The sequence below is a fragment of the Sceloporus undulatus genome, chromosome 4, assembly GCF_019175285.1.
Source record: "Sceloporus undulatus isolate JIND9_A2432 ecotype Alabama chromosome 4, SceUnd_v1.1, whole genome shotgun sequence".
NCBI lineage: Eukaryota > Metazoa > Chordata > Lepidosauria > Squamata > Phrynosomatidae > Sceloporus > Sceloporus undulatus.
In genome coordinates this window covers 3000354-3017677 of record NC_056525.1, presented here as the reverse complement: position 1 = coordinate 3017677, position 17324 = coordinate 3000354, and the positions used below count along the sequence as shown (strand labels likewise).

The following is a 17324-nucleotide window of genomic DNA, read 5'->3' as shown; positions in this document are numbered from 1 at the left end:
TTAGCTCCCTCCTCGGAAGGATGCAAGCCTGAGTCGAGCTTGGGCCCTTTTGCTGGTCTTGAACTCGCAACCTTGTGGTTTTGAGTGAATGGCTGCAGTACAGGCATTGAACCACTGCGCCACCAGGGCTCCATATATTCTCTTTCTTTCATATATATATACACACACACACACGCGTGTGTGTGTCTGTGTCTGAATGGTATACTGATATACTGGTATTGCAACTGAATTCAATTTTTTAAAATCACTTTTTACCATCAGGTTTTTAGTGCCTCTTGTTTTAACCTTGGGTCCCCATGTCAGGAGCAAGATGGGATATAAAGTCAAGAAATAAATAAAAGTAGGCATTTATTTTGCAATATCTGAGTAGAACCGCAGATTACCTCTTGAAAATCTCTCATTCACAGGGCCACCATAAACTGAAGTAGACGGCAAACAACCACAACAATAAATGTCTCTGCTCCCCATTTGCAAACCAAAGGTACATGAAGAGAGGTGCATAAGATTACTTGCAGCCATGGTTTTGCAGGAAAGTCCCAATCCCCTTGGCAGACCACAAGCTAAACAGAAGTCGACAATGTGATGGCAATGTGACAATGTGAAAGGAAGTATTAATGCCACTCTCTTCTGCTTTGGTCAGACCGGACCTGGAATACAGTGTCCAGGTTTGGGCACTGCACTTAAAGAAGGATATGGACAAACTGGAAGATGTCCCGAGAAAGAGCAACCAAAATGATCAAACATCTGAAAACCAAGCCTTATAAACTGGGCATGTTTAGCTTGAAGAAGGGAAGAATGAGAGGTGATATGATAACTATCTTTAAATAACGGAAGGGATGTCATGTAGAAGAGGGAGCAAGCATGTTTTCTGCTACTCCAGACACTAGAATGAGAACCGAGAGATTCAGATTAGAAGAGAAGAGATTCCACAGAAACATCAGGAAGAACGTCTTTAAGAGCTGTCTGACAATAGAAAGGACTTTGGAGGTCTTTGTAAACAGAGGATGGATAGCCACCTCTTGGGAGTGTTTTCACTGTGTATTCCTGCATGGAAGGAGGCTGGAGTAGATTATCCTTGCAGCCCCTTCCAGCTCTTAAAATTATGTGATTCTGCAAAGGATATTTTGCCAGAGAAGAGAAGGCTGAGAGCTGATATGATACAGCTATCTTTAAATACCTGAAAAGATTGAAGATGGAGCAAACTGGTTTCTGCATTCCATAGGATAGGATCTGAACCAACAGATCAAACTCCAAGGAAGGAGATCCCAACTAAATATTGGGAAGAAAACCCTTCAATAAGAGCTGTTTGACAGTGGAATAAACTCCTTTGAGACATGCAGGACTCTCCTTCCTTGGAGATATTTAAACACAAGGAGATTTTAAAACATCTGGATGGTCAGAGATGCTTTAGTTGTAGATTTCTTGCATCAACAGCAGAAGGGGGATTTATGGCATCACAGGACTGGAAGGGAGCCCCAAGGGCCATGTAGTCCAATCCCTTGCCATGCAGGGATTTGTAAATAAAGGGCTGTTGAGAGGTGACTGGCCAACCTTTGCTGAATTCTTCAGTTCTCCAAAAGGTAATCCACCACTTTTCAAGGCAACTTGTCTCACCATCTATTCCCAAATTATGTGGCCCCTCCAAGATGTTCTCAGACTGCAGTTCCCAGCACTCTTCCCACTGGATATGCTATGTAGGGAGCTGATGGGAACTGGAGTCCAGTGACATCTGCAAGACTGTATGGTCTCCACCTGCAGTTTTTGGTTCCTCTGACAGCCGTGGGTTGGTTTGGAGCTGCAAAGACAAGAGCCAGAAACAAACAGAGAGGCCAAAGCGCATGGCCCGGAGCCCTCTTGGCACCCACAGGGTCTGGGATGTGTCTTGTCTCGCAGTCCAGTTTGACTCACCAGGCAAGCTTGCATCACAAGCTGCCAGAAACAAAAATCTCTCTGGCTCAGCCAGTCTGCATTTTACCACAATGACAAGCTGACACCGCCACACTCACCAGGTGAACTGTGGCATCCATCTGGAAACCTCACACAGTAGCCATTCTGGCAACTAAAGCCAAGGACAGGAGTGGGCAAGTGGCCACATCCTGCAAGAATGACGTTCTCCCCTCCACCCACAAAAAAAATCCCCCTTAACATTTTGAAGACCCCACCATTAAGGCTTATGAAGATGCAACTGCTAGCCAAGAAATAAATGGATCCAAGGTTTTCAGAAACCTTGTCTCAACATCAGGAATGCAAATCCTGTGGGTGGGATACTGCTGGGGTGCAGTTCCATGCAGCTCCTAGCCAATACAGCTAATGGTGATGGATGCTGTGAGCTGTAGTCCAATAACATCTGGAGGGCCACAGGCTTTCCACCTTTTTCACAAACAGACAACTGTATCAACCCAACTAACTGACAACAAAGGGCTGGATCTGAGCCAAATACTTAATTAAATGCACTTAGGAATCTAAATTTACAGCGCTTTATAAATAAAGGTTAATAATAATAATAATAATAATAATAATAATAATAATAATAATAATAATAAACAATCCCCATGACCAGAGTGCCTCTGAGCATGTGCAACAGTTCTCATCTTGTGCCACTCTTGTGCTTAGTTATAAATTTTGTCTGAACCATCCACAACAGCAGAATGAGCCTCTCTTGGATGTAATTGAGCATGCCCTTATATTTTAACCAGGCTTCAGGACGCAGGAACATGGAGTGAGTACCTCTGAGGACATGCCAAGTCCAGTGCACCTATCTAGCCTATTCTATTTGCAGCTGATTGCTACCAGTCTGGGGTTTTACACAGAGTGCCATCAGTGGTTTGAGTGTTGGACTATGACTCTGGAGACGAAGGTTCGATTCCCACCTCAGTCATGAAACGCACTGGATGACCTTGGACGAGTCACACACTCTCAGCTTCAGGGAAAGGCCATGGTGAACCTCCTCTGAACAAACCTTGCCAAGAAAACCCCATGATACCCTTAGGACAGGGTGACAAGGCACCGCAAAATGTAGAACATTCAAAGACAAGGTACCACAAAATGTGGAACATTCAAGAAAAATGTAGGACATTACAAAAGAATATCTAAACACAATCAGCCCTTCGTACCCACAGATTGTTGATCTGCGCATTCAAGCATCCATGGCTTGAAATACATTTGGTATAAATTCCAAAACGCAAAGCTTGATTTTGCCATGTTTCATAAGGAATACCATTTTACTATGCTGTTATATTTAATGCAACTTGGATTTTGATATCCACGGGGGGGGGCTGGAACCAATCCCCAGCAGATACCAAGGGCCCACTGTATAAATGTAAATTCATGCTTCTTAGTCATGCTCAAAATGGAGGGCATTTTCAAACTCCTTCTGGACACAAGGTTGAAATGTAGGGCATGTCCTGGAAAAGGAGGGCCTCTGGTCACCCAGCTTTAGGTTCACCAGAAGTCGGAAACGACCTGAAGGCACATGGCACAGCAGCCATCAGAAGAGAAGCTGTGATGAGCCAGAAACCTTTGGCTGTCCACTGCCATGGCTGCCTGTCTTTTTTGAGATGCAGGTGGGGGGGCATGACTGTGGCACAAAGGGACAGGGAGAGGCTGGGGGCATGACCAAGCCTTTGTCTCCATCTCACTTGCAAAGCCTTTCCATCTGGGAAAGTGCCACCCAGTGAGTTACAAGAGCCAGACGTTGCCCATGCTGCCCGTCTATCCCACCCTGCCCACTCTCCAAAGCTTGGCCATCTGCTGCCCCCAGCACTCAGCCAGACACAGTAAGAGCTTGCTGGCTTGCATGAGAGGAGGTATCCCAATCCACCTGAAGCCGATTAAGCGGAGGAAAGGAGGGAGAGAAGGAAGGAAGGAATGAAGGGACGGTGGAAAGAAGGAAGGAAGGAAGGGACGAAGGAAGGAAGGAAGCAAGGAAGGAAGGAAGGAAGCAAGGAAGGGACTGTGGAAGGAATGAAGGATAGAAGGGAGGGAGGGAGGGAGGGAAGCGGCAGTTAGACCAGGGCAGACAGGACCCATCTAGCCTGAGCCTCCATTTGGGGCCAAATACAAGAACTGTGTGCCCCAAGCGCCCATACAGAGCATGCCCACCTTTGCCTGCAAGCCAAAGATCTTGTCCTCCTCCATCCCCTGGGCACATTCTTCCATTCCTCTCTTCTCCCCTCACCCAGACTTCCATCTTTTCCCTTGACAACCTGCAGACACTCACTGCACCTTGCAGACGCTCTCAACCACCCCTGCCTTCCTCAGCTCAGACACAGGCTGCCTTTGCAAAAGGGAAGACACACACATGCACATTTTGTCTGGCAAAAGAAAGAGGGAACACCCAAGGGCACTGGCTCTCAGGCAGAGGCTGGACGCTGGTGGGCTGCCCTGCCCCAGCCATGCCACAAAGCCCGGCCCGCCAGGGATGGATGATGGGGGGACAGGGAGGCAGGAGGGAGAAGAGAGGCTAGCGGGAGAAGTGCCATGGCAACCACCTCCTGCACACGAAGTACCATTTGTGCTGCTAATTGGCAGAGCTAATTGTCCCGCTTAGCGGCGGGCAGGCATCCTCCACTGGGTTTTGCCCTCCTGGCAGGCCAACGCATGCCACCCTCCCAGCAAGCCCAAAGAAAAAAGGACAAGAAGGAACTAAGCCTACAAGTTGCAGTGTGGGTAGGGTTGCCATTTCATTCTCTTCCAGAAAACCAGGACAAAACTATGCAAGACAGGATTGGGGCAGCTTATCAACCCATCCACCCCTGCCTAAAAATAAAAGGCCCCCCCTCCACCACATTTTGATATTTAACATTGCATACAGTCAGCCCCCTGTCCATGGATTCAACCACCCAAGGCTTCAAAATATTCCAAAAATATAAAAAACCCAAAAACCAAACCTTGCTATTTTACTACACAAATCTACATAATGGGACTTGAGCATCCATGGATTTTGGTATCCACAGGGGTCTTGGGACCAAACCCCAGCGGATACACCAATAGCCCACTGTATTTCGGTTGTTGTCTATTTATATATAAGAAACCAATTTACATTCTGGGATTTGGGGTTTGTTGCTTCAACTGGCCCAGCTGGCAAGGACATTTTTCAAACCCTTCAATCTGGAATTTTCCTGGTTTCCCAGGATGAATGGTAAGCCTAAGCGTAGAGGAATCCAAAGCCAATTGATCTGGCCAACATTTTTCAGAAATGGGGCATCCCAGAGCAGTGGCATCACGAGGGCTGGCATCACCCGGTGCGTTAACTTATGGTGTCACCCCTTCCCCATTGATCTTCTCCCATCCCACACCATAAACAATCCTTAGTCATGTTTTTTGTACTCATGTGACTCACAAATCGTAATTCCCACATATCATTGAATGCAATGTTAATATTTGTGACATAAAACTAGCAAAATTGAAATGATACCCTTAAATTGCCATATCACACTCACAGCCTCAGTACATCCATGTACATATTTTCAAGCAGTTGAAGTGAAAATTCAGTAAAAGGTGATTTTTTAAAATAAGATTTTTAAAAAATAAAAATAGGGTTTTTTTTTTTACATTTTTTAAAAAACAATAAATTTTAATTTTTTTAAAAAAATAAAATTTATTGTTTTTAAAAAATGTAAAAAATTGTTTTAATTTTTTTAAAAAAATACCTTGGACCTTTCTGTTCTCCTCCTACTGAGTCTCAACCCGCTCCCACCAACTCTTCAGCCTTTTAAAGAGATGCAGGTGAACACAATGGCCAATTTCTGCCCAAATGCAGATGCTTGAGGAACAATGGTGTGACCTCCCCCTTAGGCAGCACCCCCTGCACCCCACTAGTGATGCCACTGCCCCAGAGCAAGCACCCAGCAAGGTGACTCTCTTGGACAGCAACATCCATTTAGGAGAGGGATAGGGCAGGAAGGCAAAAAGAGAAAGTCGAAGGGTAAGAGAGGGACCTTAGGGAAAAGGCAGCTGGCCAAACTCAGGAGGCTTGCCCAGTTCTGAAAACAAAGCATCACCTGGGATATTGTGTCCAGTTCTGGGCCCCACAATTCAAAAAGGATGTGGAAAAACTGGAGCGTGTCCAAAGGAGGGCGACCAAAATGGTGAAAGGCCTGGAAATCTGCCTAATGTGGAATGGCTTAGGGATCTGGAGATGTTTAGCTTGGAGAAGAGACGATTAAGAGGTGATATGTATAAATATTTGAAGGGATGTCATATTGTTTTCTGCTGCTCCAGAGAACAGGACCAGGACCAGGAGCCATGGATGCAAGCTACAAGAAAAGAGATTCCACCAAAACTTTAGGAAGAACAATGTGAAGTCGAGGGCTTTCATGACTGACATCCATAGTTTTTCTGTGGGTTTTTTGGGCTATGTGGCCATGTTCCAGAAGAGTTTATTCCTGATGTTTCGCCAGCATCTGTGGCTGGCATCTTCAGAGAATGCATTCTCTGAAAACATTCAGCATTCTATGAAGATGCCATCCACAGTTGCTGAAGAAACGTCAAGAATAAACTCTTCTAGAACATGGCCACATAGCCCGAAAAACCCACAAAAAACTATTAGGAAGAACATCTTGACAAGTAAGAGATATTCCACAGTGGAAGACGTTCCCTTAGAGAGTATTGGAGTCTCCTTCTTTGGAGGTTTTTTAACAGAGGCTGGATAGCCATCTGTTACGAGTGCTTTTATTGTGTATTCCTGCATGGCAGAATGGATTGGACTGGATGACCCTTGGAGTCTCTACCAACTCTGATTCTATGATTCTGTGTCAGCCCAGTGCGACAACTTGGTGTCACCGCCAAACAGGCAGCCACCCCACAGCACTGGTCAGCGGAAGCTGCTGGCAGAGGGAAGTATCTGATTTGGGCTGCTTCCCTCCATCCATGAAGCAGAGACAGGGGCAGAAGGAGGCAAAGACAAGACCCCCCAAGGATCCCCCTGGCCCTGCAGAAAGGGGAGCAAGGGGCACACGGGAGGAGGATGCCGCTGCCATTGTTGCAGCAGTGCCAGTCAGCACCTTGGATGCCGAGGGGGATGCTGGTGGGGTCTTGGGATGCACTGGGTGTTCCCCCCTCTCAGAGGTGTCACCCAGTGGGGTCCACACACCCCTGGACCACCCCAGTGGTGTCCCTGAACAGTTTTAAAAACCCACAATATTTACTCTTCTAAGGCAGAGGTAGGATGGTCCTCTCATTGTTGTTGGGACTCCAATTCCCATCAGCCATGGCCAGCATGGTCCACACTGGGGGCCGATTTTATTTATGCCTATATATATATATATATATATATATATATATACAGGGGGCTTGGTATATCCACGTGTGTTTGTTTTCAGCCCCCCCCCCCCCCAAACACACACCATGTATATCAAAATCTGTGGATGTTCAAGTCCCATTAAATAGAATGGATAGGGAAATGGTGTCTCTTATATAAAATGGAAAAAACATGGTTTGCTTTTTGCAGTTTAAAAATATTATCAAGCTGTGAACGCTGGAGTCTGTGGATAAAGTCTATGGAGCCAACTGTATTTATATTTTTATTTATTTCATTTGCATGACAGCTTTCTGTCCAAGTGGAACCTAAGGCAGCTTCCAGAAAAAGTCAGTTCTAAACCCACTAAAATTACCATATAAAACAATATACTGTAGAATCATTTAAAAGGCATAGAAAATGTTAAAAAGATAAAAACAAAACTCTACACTTTGTCCAGATCTCAGGATGGCACACAAATAAAGCCAGCCTATTGAATTTTAAACATCATGCATAATTAGAAATTGTTTTTAAAAGGTTCAAAACATATGAAACCATCCAGAGATTAAGATACAGACTAAAAGAAGATTTAAAGCATGCACATGGGAGGGTTTGAGTGTAGGACTCGGACTCTGGAGACTGGGATTCGATTCCCCATTAGGCATGGATGACCTTGGGTGAGTCACATTCTCTCAGCCCCAGAAAATCCTGTAATAGGGTTGCCTTGTTATTGTTGTGTGCCTTGAAGCTGTTTCTGACTTATGGTGACCCTAAGGCGTATTCTTGGTGAGTTTCTTCAGAGGGCGGTTGCCATTGCCATCTTCTGGAGCTGAGAGAGTGTGACTCTCCCAAGGTTTTGAACTTTGGTCTCCAGACTCATAGTCCAACTCCCAAACCACTTAGAGCACTGGCTCTAAGAAGAGTTTAGATACTTTTAAATAAATTAAAATCATGTACATGGGAGGGTTTCAGCCCAAAACTAGGACTCTGGAGATTGGGGCTCCGTTTCCCATTCGGCCATGGGAACCCACTGCATGACTTTGGGGGCACCACACCCTCTGAGTCGCAGAAAACCCCATGATAGGGTCACCATAAGTCCGAAATGACTTGAAGGCACACAACAACAACCAACATGGAATGGTTCTTTGCAAAACCAATTGGGGCCCCAACATCTTTAGGAACAAACATTCCCAAACTGGTTAACTAAAACAACTGCAGTGTCAGTGCCAGTCGGGCCCCTAAAGAGAGGGTTTTCCATAACTGGGGTGCCACATGTTGACTGCAGTTTCCCCAGTGATTCAGCCAAACCCTGGGGAGGGAACCAAACCTGACCAGTTTGGGGCTCCTGCAGTAGCACTCATGGTCTCTGTACCCCCAAATTGTTGACTATGAACTGGTTGCTCCAGAAGTTTACAGTATTATCAGTGTTAAGGAGAGGAACATATGCTACTCTTATTCTCATGGTTATATCTGAAATGCATTTAAACTATTTTAAATTAGTGCTATTTTCAATAGGAAAATAACACTAACACATGCATCCCCTTCTGCCCTTTCTTTTGATTTTGTATGCTTTTTTAGGAGAGCCATATGGTGTAGCGGTTTGAGCATTGGACTAGGACTCTGGAAACCAGGGTTCAAATCCCGGCTTGGCTAACTAAACCCACTGGATGACCTTGGGCAAGTCACACTCTCTTAGCCTCAGTGGATGGCAATGGCAAACCCCCTCTAAAGAAACTTGCCAAGAAAACTCCACAATAAGTTTGCCTTAGGCTCACCATAAATCAAAAAGACATGAAGGCACACAACAACATACTGTGATAATGTAGTTTTAATGTGATGTTGTGTTTAAAATTTTATTGTTCTGGTTTTAGCTGATTGTAAGCAACAGCTAGCATGGCACAGAGATTTGAGTGTTGGACTATGGCTCTGGAGACTAGGGTTCGATTCCTCACTTAGCCATGAAGTCCTCTGGGTGACCTTGGGCAAGTCACACTCTCTCAGCCTTGGAGAAAGGCCATGGCAAAGACCCCTTTGAACAAACCATGCCAAGAAAACCACATGTTGGAAACAACTTGCAATTAATAGGGTCACCATGAGTGAACAGACATAAGTGAACAGGCAACTCAAAGGCACGTAATATACAACATACAACACACAATATACAACACAGGACCTAAATACCCTGCCTAAAGGCACCAAATCTCACCTGATCTTGGAGGTTTAGCAGGGCCAGCCCTGGTTAGGGCTTGGATGGGAGACCACCAATTAATCCCAGGTGCTGTAGGATATATTTCAGAGGAAGGAAATAGCAAAAAACCCTCAGAGTTTTCCTTGCCTGAAAGAACCCTATGAAATTAATGGGGTTGCCGTAAGTCAACAGGCGACTTGGAAGTCATAAACACACAACGTAACACAGGGCCTAAATACGCTAATACAGGGTGACCAGCTGTCCTCCTTTTCTAAACCATGTCCTACATTTCAACCTTCTATACAGGAGGGATTCCAAAATGTCCCCCATTTTGAGCACTACTAAGAAGCATAAATTTATATTTCTATGAGTGGTTTTTTTAAAGCTTTTATTTGGTCATCTCCTGCATTTTTCTTGAATGTCCCACATTTTGCGGCGCCTTGTCCTCCTTTGCGCTTAGGACATATGCTCACCCTGCGCCAAAGGCACCAGATCCTGTCTGATCTTGGAAGCTCAGCAGAACTAGTACTTGGTTAGTACTTGGATGGGAGGCCACCAAAGAATACTGGGCGCTGTAGGCTCTATTTCAGAGGAAGGACCTGGCAAAACCACCTCTGAGAATTCCTTGCCAAAGAAAACCCTAGGAAATTAATGGGGTCACCATAAACTGACAGGCAACTTGAAGGCACACATGTGTGTGGGAGAACACCATGAACAATGTGCCCCACAGTTTAGTAAGGAGAGAGAGAAGGGTCCCATATGGGACATCCTCACCCTACATGGGACAGCCCCTGGCAAGGGTGGCAAAATGGCTCCCTTTACATTTGCAACCAGAGAGAAGGGGTAGTTTATTGGTTTGAGTGTTGAACTCTGGAGACCAGGGTGCGAATCCTGGCTCAGCCCTGTAAACCCAATGGGTGACCTTGGGCAAGTCATGCTCTCTCAGCCTCAGAGGATGGCAATGGAAAACCCCCTCTGAAGAAACTGGCCAAGAAAACCCCACAGATATAGGTTCGCCTTAGGGTCACCATAGGTCAGAAATGACATGAAGAGACATGCAACAACAACAACAACAACCATTTCAAACCTATTCTATCAATGCATACAAAGAGGGGTTGGATGACCCTCTCACTAACACTGGGTGTTAATCCCAAAGCAAACACCAAAAAACAAATATTGGGATGGGAGGACAAATTCTTGGAAAGTGCCCTGAAGGCAGCAGAAAAACTGGTCAGGTGGGTTCAAGAGCACATCAAGTTGTCCCAGGAGTCACACTGTAGAAATAATCCAGTTTGATACCACCATGGCTGCTGCATGCCAGGGAATTCCATGAATTGCAGTTTGTTGAATTTCTATTCCTTTGAGTTTTTATTTGGTCGTGTCTTACATTTTTCTTGAATCTCCCACATTTTGTGGCGCCTTGTCCTCCTTTGCGCTTTGAGCATCTGCTTGAATAAAGTGCAGTTCCCAGAATTCCATAGTACTGGGCCACGGCAGTTAAAGTGGTGCCAAACCGGATTATTTCTGCAGTGTGGATGCAGCCCAGGAATATTACAGGGGTGAGTCTATCCTTCTCTAGCAACTCCTCTGAACCCTCTTGCAGAGACATGGCTGGTTTTCGGGGAGCTTGGAGTTGTGTGGGTAGGTAGTTAGGTAGAAAACAGAAGCCAGTATTGAGCCCAGGGGCACAATATACACAAATCTGCACACACACAAGCATACGCACATGCACAGTGGACTGGTTTCCCTGGTTTCTGCCAGTCGCTGTGCAGAATAGACCTAAGGAAAACACACACACATAAAAACACACCCTTCTGGGTGTCCCAGCTCTGACAAGGTGGCAGGATGAGGTTGTGCATGACACAAACTCACAAGCAGCTCAAGGGACGGAGACCAGGAGTCCCTTGGGAGTCCCCAAATACACATACACACACACACACACACACACACACACACACACACACACACATATATTTTGCTAGAAAAATCTGCAGCCGAAGGGGAGGAAAGCCATTGGGGAGAGAGGCAGCTTTGCCCATTTGCAGGATTTGCAACGGATGGGTGGGATAAGACAGCCATATATAAAAACACACCCTTCTGGGTGTCCCAGCTGTGAGAAGGCGGCAAGACGAGGTTGTGCATGACACAAACCCACAACAAGCTCAAGGGAAGGAGTCCCCTGGGAGCTCCCAAATACACATTTTCTTTGCTGGAAAAAATTGGCAGCAGAGGGGGAGGAAGGCAATTGGGAAGGGGGCCAGCTTTGCCCATTTGGAAAGGATGGGTGCGATTGGGGATGATGGACTTTATTTTATCCCCGTCTCTCCAAAATCAGGACTCGGGACAGCTTAGAATCCATATTATTGTGTCTGGAGAGGGTTGTTGTTGCATCTCCCCTTCTTTCCTGCCCTGGAAAACAAACCCACAGCAAAGACGGGACAACGCAACTCCAATGCCCCCTTGGAGACCCTCTTGAAAGTGGGCAAGGGGGGTGGGCAGAGAAAAAGAGGCATGAATGGCCCTCCCCCACCTTCCCAAAGAGAGCCAGATGGGAGGAGGCCATGACTTTGGTTGGCCACAGATGGGCCGTTCGGCTGAGTAGCATCATGGCTGCAACACACACATACAAATACACACACACACACACACACACCCCTCTTTCCGCTCAGAGGGAGGAAAGAGGGGGAAAACACAATAGTTGTGCCCTCTCTGGATGGAAGCAAGGGGTGGGCAGGGGAGGGTATTCTTGTAAAGGTGTGGGGTACATGCTAGAAATAAGTGTGCAGTCCCTGCTCCTGTTCCTGAGGAAAGAGTGCCACTTTTCTCCAGCTTGGGAGCCCATTGTCAATCCTAAATACCCATCCTAAATGTTTCCAAGGTGGTGCATGGAAGGTGTGCCAGGGAAGGAGGGCACATGGGCAGCTTCCCCTATCCTCCATCTTTTTTCCCTTCTTCTCACCCCCCCCCCCCACCAATGTTTTTTTTTTGGGGAAATTGTCTGCCCAGGGCGCCCAATCTCCTGGGCAGATGGTGCAAAAGACGGCAGGCGCGCCAGGCAAGGGGGGAGGTTGGGTAGGCTGGCAGGCAGGCTGGCTGGCTGGAGAGAAAAGCAGTGGGGGGGGAGAGGAGGGAATGAGACACCCCCTCCTCTCTTTCCCAGCCTGCCAAACCCCACCCTGGCACAGCCAAGGGAGATGCAGGAGAGGGAGGGAGGAGGAAAAACCACATACGCCCAGTGCCAACCAACCCTGGGCACACTCTCCAGATCCAGCAGAAAGTTTCCAAGCCTGGGCTGGGATGTTTGGGGATGGGGGGTCCCCCTTGCAAGGGAGACAATGAAGAGGGGGGCGGTAGAGGCTTGGCCACTACCATCATCTCCATCTCGGGCAGAACAATGAGGCGAGTGCTCTTCCTTGCTTGCACCTTCGCCCGGTCGCTGGATGCCTGCCAGGGCCTGGGATTTGTTGGAGGCGAGGCTGGTGGCCGGACAGGGCAAAGGAGATGGACACTTGCTTTGCCTGGCCCAGCCCAGCCTCCTCTAGATCAGCTGCCACCTGCCAGCTCTGTCTGGCAACGCTTTGCAAGGAGGCGTTGGCACAGCTATACCCACAGCTCTGCCCTTGGCATCTTTGACACAGGGAAAGGGAGGGAAAGGATGGGGAAAGGGGGAGCCCAGCCCACCCTCCTGGCCAGGACGAGGATCCAGCCCCCCCAAAGGGGAGGAGAATATCCTCAGCCCCATGCCCATGGGCCCATGACAGTGCCCTCTCTTGGGGTTTGCCAAATGGGGTCTCTACCCAGTGCCAGGGAAAAAGCCGGACCAATCCAGGAGAAAAGGAGCCAGGCGGCCAGCCCTACCCTCCTCACCCAGGAAGGAGCTCAGCAGCCCCCCAACAACAACCCCCCACCAAAAAATTTGGGGCGGAGCAGAGGGGGGGGGGGACCTTTGGGGAAAAAAGGAAAGGAAGGGGGAACGAGGGGGGGGGGGCACCTACATATGAGCTCATGGGGCGGCAAGAGAGGAAGCACACACACACAGCCATGGGGCAGATCCCCCAGACCCAAAATGAACACCCTTCTCTAGGGGCAGGAGGGGAAGAAGGGGAAGAGCGGCACTGAATTGGGGAAGGGGCGACACTGGGACCCCACAAAGATGACCCAAGGGAATGGCTTCTGGACCCGGTTTGGGGTCTCCCATCCCCAAATGATTGGGACTTGGGCTCTCCCATCTCCAAAGGAGTAGGATTTTGGGTCCCCCATCCCCAAAAGAATTGGGTTTAGGGTCCTCCGCCCCCAAATGAATTGGGCTTTGGAGTCCCCAGCTGGCTTGGATTGGAGGTCCCCTATTCCCAAATGACTTGGGATTGGGGTCCCCATCCCTAACTGAATTGGGGAGGGGGTGTCACCAAGTCCCCACAAAGCTGCCCCAAGGGAGGTGCTTCTGGTCCCCAGTTGAGGGTCCCCTATCTCTAAATGACTTTGATGTGGGGTTCCCCATTCCTAAATAAATTGGGGAAGGGGATGTCAGTGGCTCCCCCACAAAGCTGCCCCAAGAGAGGTGCTTCTGGTCCCTGGTATCGGGCCCCCATCCCCAGATGACTTAGATTTGGGGTTCCCCATCCCCAAATGACTAGGGTGTTGGTTCCTCCATCCCTGAAGGAATAAGGGAAAGGGGTGTCACTGGGTGTCCCCAAAGAAATCCCAAGAGAGGTGCTTCTGGTCCTCAGTTTGGTGTCCCCTATCCCCCAAAGGCTTGGATTTTGGGGTCCCCCATCCCCAAATGATGTGGGGTTTGGATGTCCCATCTCCAAATGACTGAGGTTTGGAGTCCTCCATCCCAAGGGGCTTGAGCTCTGGGCTCCCCCTCCCCAAATGAATGAGGAGCTTAGGGGGGTCTTGAATAAGGGAAGAGGGCTGCCACAGGGGTGCCCCCAAAGATGCCTCAAGAGAGGTCCTTCTGGTCCCTAGCCTGGGGTCCCCATCTCAAATGAATGGGGTTAGGGGGTGTCAGTGGGGTGCCCCCAAAGATGCCCCAGGAGAGGCAGTTCTTGCCCCCAGTTTGGGGCCCCCATCCCCTAAAGACTTGGATCCTGGGGTCCCCTATCCAGAAATGACTTGGGGTTTGGGTCCCCCATCTCTGAGTGACTAAGATCTGGGTTCCCCATCCCTAAAGGAACCGGGGGAAAGGGTGTCTCCCAGACAGGTCCAGAAGGAGGTGGTCCCCATCCCCAAAAGGCTAAGATTGGGGGGGGCATCTCTAAATGAATGGGGTTAGGGGTCCCACCTCCCTGAAGGATTTGGGGAAAGGGCGCCCCCCAAAGGTGCCCCAAGAGAAGCCGCTTTGCTCACCGCGCCGGTCTTGACGGGGACGTAGACCAGTCCTGCCGAGGCTCCGGCGCCGGGGCTGCCTTGTCCCTGGGGGCTGTCGCCTTTGCCCAGGCGGAAGCCCTTGGAGCGGACCCAGAACTGGAACTTGCCCTTCTCGCTGCCTCCGGGGGCAGAGGCCGCCGCCGCCGCCCCTCCGCCTCCGCCTCGCAGCACTTGGGCGATGCGCTGGTACTTGCTCCGGGTGACCGTCTTGGTCTTGGCCGAGTCGCCGTAGGTCCGCAGGCACCACTCCCGGAACTGCCGGCTGCTGCTGCTGCTGCTGCCCGCCGCCGGCATGGCCTCCTCCTCCGCCTCCTCCTCGGCCTCTGCCTCCGGAGCCTCCGCCGGGCGCAGCAGCAGCAGGGCCGGCGTGGGGCTGGGCATGGCCCGCCACCTGGCCCCGCTCCCTGGGTCCCACCTGTTGGTCGGAGCCCCAGAAGCAGCAGCAGCAAGAGAAGGAGGACGCCCGGCAGGATGGGCGCCTTTGGTCCCAGGAGGAAGGGCAGGCAGGGCTGGGGAGGAGGAGGAGGAGGAGGAGACACAAAGCCCGGCGGCGGCGGCGGCGGCGGCGGAGGGGCAGGAGGAGGCCCGGGAGGGAGGCAGGCAGGGCACCCTCCGCCCAAGCGCCGACCAGGGCCACAGCCACGGGCAGCAGAGGCAGCAGGTGCCTCCCTCCCTCTCTCCCTCCCTCCCGCTCCGCCCTCCTCCTCCTCCTCCTGCTCCTATTCCTGCTGCTGCTTGGCTCCAGATGCACGTGGCCCAAGAGGAGGGAGGCTCCCTCTCTCTCTCTCCTTCGGGGTCTTGGGCCCCTCAAGGCCGGGCGGGAGGAGGCCTCTCTTGCTTGCCTCCTCCTGGCCAGTCCCAGGGGCGGGGCTAGGGCAGAGCCTGGCAGGCAGGCAGGCAGCCCCTGGGCATGGGCAGAGGGCTGCCTCGGCAGGATGGCCAGGTGGGGGGGGGCTTAGCTTAGGGCCCCGGGGAAGGCAGGCCCTGAGCATGGGCAGAGGGCTGCCTGAGAGGTGGCTGGCTGGCTGGCTGGCTGCGGTCTTAGGCTGCCCCTCATGCTCCCTGGCTGGGCTGTTTCCCCACCCACGAAGGCGGGGGGGGGGGGGGTCAGTTTCTTTTTCTTCTCCCCCCCATGGTCAAAAATGGCCCCCAGGTCCAAGAGCAGAGGAAGGCAGCCCCTGAGCATGGGCAGAGGGCTGCCTGAGGGGGGGCTGTTTTCTCCCAGCCAATGGGGTGGGAGCAGTCCAGTGGGAGGGGTCAGCTTCTTCCTCCTCCGACCTCGCCCCTCCTGGCCAAAAATGGCCCCAAGGGGCTAGGGCAGAGCCTGGCAGCCCCTGAGCATGGACAGAGGGCTGCCTCAGGAGGATGGGGGGTGTGGGGGGGTCTTAGCCTGCCCCTAATGCTTCCCCTCTGGGCTTTTTTCCCACCCACCGACCCCCTAAGTCAGGGCTGTGGGGTCCTTCCCTCCTCCCCCTGGCCCAGAATGGCCATTGGGTCCCAGAGGAGGGGCTGGGGCTGAGGAAGGCAGCCCCTGAGCATGGGCAGAAGGCTACTGCTGCCTCCCTGGGTTCCCCTTCCCCCAGCCATGAAGCTGGGCTCTTGTGGGTCACCTTCCTCCTCCTCCTCGTCCCCTTGACCACAAATGGCCCTCAAGGAAAGAGGAGCCCAGCCGCCTCAGAAAGGAGGAGGAGAGGGGGCAGATGAGCATGTGCAGAGGGCTGCTGGGGGGGAGTTCAGCTCCACAGCATGCCTAGGGGTTAAAGAGGGGTGACTTGGAGTAAGGATAGAGGGCTGCCTGTGGCTGATGCCTCTCTGGGGGGGGGGGGGTTACCCACTGACCCAGCCAGTCTGGAGGGGTGGCCCATTTCCTCCTCCAGGCCTAAAATGGCCCCCAGTCCAAGAAAAAGGAATTAGAGTAGCAAAAGACAGCCTTGCCCCTGAGCATGTGCAGAGGGCTGCCTGTGGCTGCTGCCTGTCTGGGTGTTTCCCCCCAGTAAGTCCAGGCTGGGTGGCCAGTCTCCTTCTCCTGCTCTCTCCTAGCCTAGGAGGGCCATCTGTCCCAGGAAAGGAAGGGAAAGGCAGCCTTGCCCCTGAGCATGTGCAGAGGGCTGCCTTCCTCTGGCTGCTGCCTCTCTGAGTTTTTAATGGGATTTCCTGACTATGATTTGTTCTTTTAGAGAACTAAGAGGAATGTTGGTTAATTCAGAATTAGTGTTTTATTGATTGTATTTTATATTATTGTATTATTTTTACTGATGTAATCCCTCCTCGATCCTTGGCAGAGGCGGCAAATATAAATAAGCTTTATTATTATTATTATTATTATTATTATTATTATTATTATGTATTTTATCACTGTTGTAAGCAGCCTCGATCCTGTTGGAGAGGCGGGATATAAATAAATGTTGTCATTGTTATTTCCCCCACCACAGACCCAGTAAACAAGGGATGGCTGGTCAGTTTCCTCTTCCCCCAGCCAAAAATGGCCACCGAAACCCAACCGCCTCTGGGAAGGAGGAATTAGAGCAG

General features: G+C 50.3%; 1 protein-coding gene across 2 annotated transcripts in view; it reads right to left on the bottom strand.

Moving 5' to 3' along the window:
• The window catches only part of NOL4L (nucleolar protein 4 like), a 203580-nt gene extending 188241 nt beyond the window's left edge, over positions 1-15339 (bottom strand). Inside the window, exon 1 of one of the 2 annotated variants that reach the window (XM_042461914.1) lies at positions 14775-15339. In XM_042461914.1, coding sequence (XP_042317848.1) covers positions 14775-15176 — 402 coding nt within the window. In that variant the 5' untranslated portion in view covers positions 15177-15339. Of the gene's footprint in view, positions 1-4101; positions 4270-14774 lie in introns of those variants that run through there. The other variant, XM_042461915.1, reaches the window with a different exon arrangement.
• Positions 15340-17324: the final 1985 nt, after the last annotated feature.